A 9765-nucleotide genomic window follows, 5' to 3' on the forward strand; every position below is an offset into this window, starting at 1 on the left:
TTGGAATATTAGCAGGAATCTAATTTCTTTGTAAAAATTATAATTTTTTAATGTTTGGATATTTATTTTGAACAAAAAAATATAATTTAGAAAATTAGATTTTTACTTATATAGAAAAGTAGGTGGGAAAATTTTTTGATCATTTGAAGGATCTTTGAAAACTAATTTTGGTATTTAAAAAAAAATACAAATTTTTTTTTAATTTATTATACAAAATTAAATTTAATTATTTATAAATTTCAACTTTTCTATTACTTAATAAACATAATTGGAGAAAAACTAATCGCTGGAAAACTAAATCTTGAAAATCTTTTTCTCTTCACACTTTCTAATGGAGGTCCCTAGTTTTATTTAGGATAAGAGATTAACTTAAAAATAGGCTAGGAGATTATAACTTATATAATTGGTCACCTATTAAAATGAAAAACTAATTAATTTTTTAACTTATTATTTCAATTATTTTAATGATGACTAATAGATAATTACAAACTTATTTTTAGGTGTGTTTGGTGAATGACAACAAAATATTAATATAATAGTAATCACTTTTGGCCTGATAATACCTGCAAGTCAAGGCGTATTAAAGAAAATGAATAAGAGATTATTTTTTTATTTATTTTTCTTTTGAAATATGGGCTGAGAGATTATAATATATATAATTGTCTATCTATATTTAAATGACAAATCAATTAATATTTTAATTTATTATTTCAATTATTTAATGGAAGGCCGCTCAGCCCAACAGAGCTATGCCCCTGCTTCTATTATCATTATTATAATTGTTATTTATTTTTCCTCTTTATTTCTAGATGCAGCTTAAGATCACTCACCTTGACTTTAAAAAAAAAAAAAAAAAAAAAAATTTGTGATAAAAAGATCACTCACCATGATAAAACAAATGGGTGGAATTATATGTTTTAATTAATTAAGATATCATTAAAGTTGAATTAAAAAAAAAAAAAAAAAAAGGAGACAAAGATGATACGAATTTGCCTATAAAAAGAAATGCTATGAATACGCTCCCTCCAATCAAGAAAGATGGGTTCCATTGCAGCAGCTAATAAGAAACCTCATGCCGTATTCATCCCCTACCCAACTCAAAGCCACATAAAAGCATTGCTTAAACTGTCAAAGCTCCTCCACCATAGAGGTTTTCACATAACCTTTGTCAACACCGAGTTCAATCACCGTCGTTTCCTTAAATCTCAAGGCCCAAACTCCCTAGATGGCTTGCCGGATTTTCGATTCGAAGCCATTCCTGATGGCCTGCCGCTTTCTGAAGAAGATGCCACCCAGGACATCATTCTTCTTTGTCAATACATTAGAAAAAGAGCAATGGTTGCTCCATTTCTTGAACTTCTTACCAAGCTCAATCACAGAGCAACCACTTCCAACATTAATCCTCCTGTGACTTGTATCGTCTCCGACGGCCTCATGATGTACACCACCGAAGTTGCTGAAAAAATTGGAGTTCCAGACTTAAAGTTCTTTCCTTTCTCTGCATGTGGTTTCATGGGGTTCAGACACAGTCGCACTCTTATGGAAAAAGGAATTATACCACTCAAAGGTAGGTTGAATTACTATTTTCGTCACTTGTGTAGAATACAGAAGTTATAAATTCAAGATCTTACATATCATTCACTCTAATATACTTACCAAGTTAAATTACCATTTTTTTGGTGGATCAACATTATATATATATTTTATCAATAGAAGGGGGTGGAGTTGGAAATGTTAAGGGGAAAAAAAGGTAAAAATAAAAGGGATCCCATTTCTTGATCTTAATTATGTGCAATTTAACACTTTTTCTGTTATTCAAAGCCATAAAATATATAACTAATCTTGATTATTGGTTTGTTTTGATTCTTTAACCATGAAAACACAGAAAACTTAGAAAACAAAAAATCAAAATATTGATAAGAAAGATATATATATATATATATATATTTTTTTTTCTCTTTGAAATTAATATACAAAATAAACTTCTCTCGAATTTGTTAAAAAAAAAAAAAAAATCAAATGTTGTGTTGTCTGTGATTCTGATCACAACAAGTCATATGAGAGCTTTTGGTTATTGTCCTGATATATATATATATATATATTTTTTTTTTTTTTGTGTAAGTTAAATGGAAGGATCAAGCGGATCCTATTTGACAATCAAATTGATGACTTTAAATTACACAATTTGAAAATTCCAAATGAAAGATTTGTTATTTAAGTATGATCTCTATGAACCAAGTAAGGAAATGTGAAGGTGCAATAGGAGCTTCTCTCGAGAGAAAGAGAAAAGAAAGAGTGAAAAATGAAGTCTTCTCGATCCAACAATCATATTTTGTTGGATCTTCTTCTAATCTTGACATATTCTTGTGGCTAGTCTAGGCTATGATCTTAGTGGTTCATATATATATTTTTATTTCCTCTCTCTAAAATATTCTATTTGGGTAAGAGCTGAACTTAATTGTTTGCTGAATATTTTGTTAAAGCCACTTTTTGAGTGATGCCGTAAGAGCCTCTAAATATTATTTAGAAAGGAATTTGTTGTAACACAATGGATGATTTTTCTGAGTAAGGTCTCGTGGTTTTCTTCTTTTATTTTAAAGATTTAAAGTTTTGTTAATTATTTGTTATCCACATTGCTAAACTCTGAGATAAATTGTGTTTGGCATGATAGAAAACAGAGAAAGAAAGAGAATAAAGAAAGGAAAATAAAAGAGAAAAATAAAAAGAAGTTTCGTGATTTTTCTATTTCAGTTAAAACTAAAACCAACTGATACAAGCCTAACACTGGTATTTATACTAACAGAATGATTCATGCTCTAATACAATACAACCAGTCACACATAAGTTCTGGTACAACTAAACATAACAGCAACTCTAGTCTTCCACGTGTTCAGGATAAGATAAAAACTCCAACACACAAAAATGTAGAAACTTGGTTAATAGGAGTGTTTACTGTTATCCCTATGTTTTAGATGTATGTTATCGCATGTACTAGGAGTTTGTTGTCGCTTGGAGTTATTTACTCCATGTCTAAAGTTATTGCAGTTCTGTTGCTGTTATATTGGTGCTGTGTTGCCTATTTAAAGGCTTCTATTAATTCAATTCAATTCATAGTTTCCATGTAAAATTTTTGGTGTTGATATTTGCTTATTTTTGTGTATTTTCAATATTTATTTTGGTTTTTTTGACTAACTCATTTAATTGCACAAAAAAGGAAAAAGGAATTATTCAGCTGCATTATATTTTATTGTTATCTGTATGGCTTTTTCCCAACATGTTGCACATATGCAGATGAAGCCAGTCTAACGAATGGATTTCTGGACACGGTTATCGATTGGATTCCGGGATTCGAAGGCATACGTTTGAAGGATTTTTCATCCTTCATTCGAACAACAAATCCAAATGAAACTCTGCTCGATTACTCTTCCACATCAACCGTCGAACTTGAGAAAGCTTCAGCTCTCATTTTGCATACTTTCGATGCTTTGGAGTCACATGTTCTGAAGGCAGTCTCATCTATGTATCCCCATACCTACGCCATCGGTCCTCTCCAACGTCTTCTCGATCGCGTACCGGAAAACTCATCGGAAAAAGTCGGATACCATCTTTGGAAAGAAGACACGGAGTGTCTCAAATGGCTCGACACGAAGCCACCGAACTCGGTCCTCTATGTGAATTTCGGAAGCATAGCAGTGACGACGCCACAGCAGCTTGTCGAGTTTGGTATGGGGCTTGCCAATAGCAAGCAGAACTTCTTGTGGATAATTAGGCCCGATTTGGTCACCGGAGAATCTGCCATTTTGCCGGCGGAGCTCGCAGTGGAGACTAAAGAAAGAGGGAAAATAGCAAGCTGGTGTCCACAAGAGCAGGTCCTGAACCATCCTTCCGTTGGAGGGTTTTTGACACACTGTGGCTGGAATTCAATCGTTGAGAGTTTATCTGCCGGAGTTCCCATGCTGTGTTGGCCATTTTTCGCCGAGCAACAAACGAATTGCAGATACAGTTGCGTCGAATGGGAGGTTGGCATGGAGATTGATAACGATGTGAAGAGACATGAAGTTGAAAAGCTTGTGAGAGAGTTAATGGAGGGAGACAAGGGTAAGAAAATGAAAAGCAAAGCCTTGGAATGGAAGAAACTTGTGGAACATGCCACTGGTCCCAATGGTTCGTCGTCTATAAACTTAGATAGGTTGGTGAACCAAGTGCTTTTAAAGAATCAAAATTAGAAGCTATATATATATATATATATATATAAAGTGAAAGAAATGGCATATATCTAACTAACTAGTCTGCTTTCTTTATTATTAAGCATGGAATTTTCCTTTTTATATATTTCAAGGCGTAATAAATTTAGAATATTTGTATTTGGTTATTAAATAAATAAAAATGATGTGTATATGCTTTATTCCTGGTTTTATAACCGTTTTTATTTAATAACAAATAACATGACGTGCTTATTAATTATAAAAATAATATAATATTATAATGTATAAATTAGTATATTTAATACTTGGAAAGTAAAATTTTAAGCTAAAAATATACTTTATTATAGATATATTTTTTTAAAAAGAAAAAGAGAGAAAAACTGGGAAAAAAAATGGCAGAAAAGTAAATTTGGAATGATGAGAACTTAAAATTGATAAGGATAAAGGTTGGCCGTCAGTCAAAGAGATAATAGAGAATAGCAGGAAAGGAAAGAAATAATAAGGAAGGATTCAAGTATGAAAAGGAATCCATCAAAGGAAAATATCTCTCCGTTGGTTATTGAGTTGACTTGCTGCACAAGGCAACTTTCTCATACGAGGCAATTTATTTGGAGGCTTTAATATTCTTTATTAGCTTTCTGATATTTGTATATCCTTTACATTATTGTATATCAGAGTTTATTTTAAAAACTTGTGTAATCATCAGTGTAAAACCAACACGATTGAATCAATCAATAGCTATTTAATTTCTTCAAAAGTACCATTAATTGTTATTTCTTTATTATTAAGAATTAAATTTTCCTTTTTATATATTTGAAGAAGTAATAAATTTGGAATATTTCTATTTTGATCAGTAAATATTAATAAATAAAAAGTATGTGTTTTATTCCTGATTTTGTAAAATATAATGAATAAAATGATGTGCTTATTGATTTTAAAAATAATATAATATTACAATGTATAGATTAGTGTATTTTATTATATATATAGTTTAAACTTAAAAAATATACTTAAAAAAGTCACTTTAAATTAAAGTCACTTCAAATTTACATTTTGGAATCTTATGCAACATCTAGAAATATTAATCAAGCATCTTATTTTGACTAGGAATAGAAAAAGACTAATGATTAAAAAAAACAAATGACATTGGTAACAAGAAGACATTACTTTTCAAACTTTGATCTACAGCTGTCTGAAAAGTAGTAGTTCGAGATCATCATGTGGGAATAAACCAAAAGCAACGAGTATTAGTAGGCTGTAAATCAGTAGTCTTGATGCTGTATAATTCATCCCTTGATGTAGATTCATCTTTTTTGAATTTGTCCACTCCTATACCACGACCATTACTCCATCTATTCAATCATCTGTAAAATATATTGAATTTTCTTGGCATTCAGGAAAATCCAAGATAGTTACCGATATGGATTCGTTTTCATTTATGAAAATAACTCTGTCCGACAAAGTCTTCACATTAACCACTTTTCCGCATTGAAATCCATCTTGAAAACAATAAATTGAACCGATGAGTATTTAAATATTATTACAGGCCGACAAAATTCAACAACCCGCAACACCAATAAAACCTACCCCAAGAATGATTCCACCAAATAAGGTTTAAGTACTGTATGAGTTCTATCGGGACAAGGACTAACATAGTTTCAATATGATCTATTCAATGTTTCAAGTGGTGTACAATATTTAACATGCTTAATTATCCTTGGAATATTAGAAACACCCTGGAAATTGCAAATATCTAGTGCTTCTTTTTTAGATAGAGCTTGTAACTGACCACTACTGTGGCCTAATATATCATAGTAATTATCCTTATCGCAAAATTGTTTCCATTTGTTGTCTCTGTACTTGCAGAAGGCAAGATTTTTTGCCATTCTAAACATTACCACAACTATAAAATTCTTGCCGTGAGATGGGTCGGACAAAAGCATGGCTTTGTGGATATAAAACTTGGGAAACTCAGGGTTTCTGTCTGGATTGGTATAGAGATGATGATTACGATACTGCGGTGTCATTGCAAGTTGGATTCTTACTCGCGAAATTGAATTAAGAAGATGAAGATTCAATCTAGCGTCCAAAATAACCAACCACGTTTCTGCCATCCAATTCTCCTAATACATCAGAGGTCAATCTTGTGCGCACTCATCTGATTACTGCATCACCGTTTCCCAACACAATACTCAAACTTGATGCAGGTAACTTTCTGATCTGGAAGCTTCAAATCCTGCCGATTCTCAGAGGCCATAAGCTGGATAAATTTGTACTCAAAGATGAGTCACCATTTATGCAAGAAATTTGTGCCTAGAGTGCGAAATTAACGAAGAGATTCTCAATTGTTACTCTTCGGAACAGCAGCTCTGGATTCTACGGGATCAATTACTTCAAGGTTGGATTGTAGCAGCAAGTTTACCTTCTATAGCTGGTTGGTGATAGGTTTGAAGACTTCTCGTCGAATTTGGAGAGTTCTTTCGCTTCCAAATCAAGGATGAACTTGCTGCAGATGCGAATTCATTTGCAGAATATGAAGACGGGATCAGACAATATAGCTTCATATTTCTTGAAGATGAAGCCTGCAGCCGATCAAATGGCAGTTGGAGGAGGTTTTGCTCCAGAAGAAGATCTTGTTTCCTACATCTTAGGAGGTCTTGGACCAAAGTATGAAATGCTAATAGTCAGTCAGAAAACGCGTTCTATACTCCCAAGTCTTCCTTACTATGAAAATCGTCTTGAAGCTCAAAATTGTTCTGGTGTGATGAATTTTATACCAAATCTTTCAAGCTCTTCAGCGAATCTGGTTTGGTCAGATCTGTTACATCGCAAAATTTTTTATTTACCCTCAAATTCTGTGCCTAATTTTACCTCTGTGTTTACTGCCACACAAGAGCACTCTATTACAGTTAGTTTTTCTTCCTTTGTAACTGCCACAAATGCTTCTAATGCATTAAATGACTTTGCTGCCTCCAAATCTAAAAGCAAGAATAAATTTAGAAATGGAAGACTTCAATGTCAAATTTGTAAAATGAATGGGGCACACTGCTGATGTTTGCTATTTTAGACATAGCAAATCCCCTCAATCTGTGACAGGTTCAACTGTACCACCATTTGCTATGAGCAATCTGCTTCAATTTTCAGGATATGGGGCATCATCACCTTTCAATATGGTACATCATTTAACAATCAGTTTAGGCAGCCAATGAGAAATTCAGCCTATGTGTTACCAAGTTTAGTACCATCAACTGGTCGCACTTTCATTCCAACTATGCCACCATGGCATCCTTACCCAGGACCAGTTTCACAGATTGTTTCATCCTCACAGATTGAATCACCAAGAGACAATAAGTCTTCTGAGAACCGTTCAGCACTCTTTACTACTCCTCTCTTGGTTGGAGACCCAAATTGGTATCTTGACAGTGGGGCTACAAATCATGTAGCAGCTATAGGTACTAGCTTACTCCAACACTTTGATTACAATGGTAAGAACAAGTTATTGACAGGAAATGGTCAAGGTATTAATACTGTTGGCATTGGTAATACCATAGTTACTTGTAAAATCTGGTTATTCAATACTTCTTAAAAATATTCTAATTGTTCCTACAATTGCTAAGAATTTACTTAGTATTTCAAGGTTGACTTGTGATAATAATAATTGTGGTGGAATTTCATGCTAACTATTGCTTGCTTAAGGATAAGCAGCTGGGAGTGATTGTTCTTAAAGGAATTTTTGATGCTGGACTGTACAAATTGGAGTTGTCCTGGTCAAACTCGGCTATGATTAAAGACGATGCTAGTAAAAAGAAGTTTTATCCCTTTCAACAGGTTAACGCCACTGAGTTTTCCAATAAGAAGCCTCTATATAACCAACAAGTTGCAGATGCTGGACTTCAAGCTCATTCTCTTTCTAAAATGAAGACTTGTGATAACCAGTCAGCTTCTTGGAGTTGTTTTCCGTTTAAATTTGGATTGTTCTCCAAAAGATTAGAACTACTTAACTATTTTCACGGGATGTTATCCAATACCATTTGAAAATTAATGTTTGGTAATAATTATACTAGTGAAATTTTTATGTTGTAACAATTAATTAACTATTCAAAATAATTTATTTTTTCATATTATTTATATTCACAATTCACATTTCTATTACAAATAGCTAGAAGTTTATTATTCTATATAGAATTTTAATCTTAAAACATAAACAAAAATAATAATAATAAAACAAATCTATTGTTGTCATGTCAGCAAATGAATATTATATAAAGGAGGATTATTATAGGTATTAGTCACGTTAGCAATGAATATTATATAAATGAGGATTATTATAGGTATTAGTCATGTTAGCAATGAATATATAATATTAATGAGGATTATTATAGGTGTACTAATACCTAGCACTCTTTCATATATTAGTTAAAGCAGAGTCATTTCTTAGCTCTGCATATTTTTTCACTTGAAAAAAATTGACATTCATCGATGGTGGAACAAAATAAAATTTTAATTTTAAAAAATAGAAAATAAATTAAATTGTCACTTCAAATACTTGTAACAGGTTCTATTGGTCATAAAGTGACAATATCTTTAATCCATGGCGGAGCCATAAATGTTAGGGTGGGGGTGGGAAATAAATTTATTATTTATAAAAAACTAATAGTTAAATTTACTTAAGAGTATAAGTTTTTGTACTTTCTTTGCATATTTATTTTATCCATTGAGGTTGACTGCCATTCGTATTTATGACCATCCCTATTTATGATTAAACAGTTGTTACTTCGAGATATTTTGGATGGAGGAAATATATTATTTGATATCTCGAGCTAATAACTTTCAAATCATAAATATAAGGGATATTTTTATCCAAATAAATATAAGTGGATATATATATATATATATATATAATCTTTTTTATAATCATAGAGTTGAGATCAAATTAATTTTATAAATATAAAAATGTTATAATTTAATAAAAGTGCAGTTAAATATTTTGTTGTCTAACATAAAATATGCAATTCTCAATTAATCAAGTGTTATTTTTCCTTTATTAGGATAGAACGTGTAAACAATTTAACTTGATATTTAAATATTTTGGCTTTAACAAAAAGGTATTCACGTCGTTTATATATCTACAAGTTCATAGATGTTGTAATAATTCTAAAAAAAAAATTTACAAATAACTTTATGTAAATATTTTGTGACATCTTAAGCTTTCAATGTAATATACAATAATTTTTTTGCAATATACACATAATTATTATATTGTGGAGACAAAGTTCCTTAACATGAGTTCTAAAAAAAAAAAAAAAAATTATGACTAGATAGAGTATAACACCTCACTTTCATTGACAGACTTATTATTCTTTACCGATATTGTCTCTAATTTAATCACCGCACTTGATATGAAATTTGTTCAGAACTTCTCAAAGGGTCACCCAATTTTAGACCATTCATACATGAGCATTTTTAACTTTGAAATTTTTTTAAACCTTGAAATAAACTACTCTGAAAATGTTTCAACTCTATGGGAGTGATTATAATTACATTTAAATTATTTTCTATA

The 9765-nt window shown here is 31.4% G+C and overlaps 1 protein-coding gene across 1 annotated transcript; it reads left to right on the forward strand.

Moving 5' to 3' along the window:
- The first annotated feature begins 1018 nt into the window (after positions 1-1018).
- LOC107416779 (7-deoxyloganetin glucosyltransferase-like) lies at positions 1019-4361 on the forward strand. Its single transcript, XM_060816230.1, has 2 exons — positions 1019-1567; positions 3292-4361. Exons 1-2 carry the CDS (start codon positions 1039-1041, stop codon positions 4224-4226), a joined length of 1464 nt encoding a protein of 487 aa, XP_060672213.1. The 5' UTR covers positions 1019-1038; the 3' UTR covers positions 4227-4361.
- The last annotated feature ends 5404 nt before the right edge of the window (positions 4362-9765 follow it).

This window comes from Ziziphus jujuba, chromosome 4 (genome assembly GCF_031755915.1).
Source record: "Ziziphus jujuba cultivar Dongzao chromosome 4, ASM3175591v1".
Classification (NCBI taxonomy): Eukaryota; Viridiplantae; Streptophyta; class Magnoliopsida; order Rosales; family Rhamnaceae; genus Ziziphus; species Ziziphus jujuba.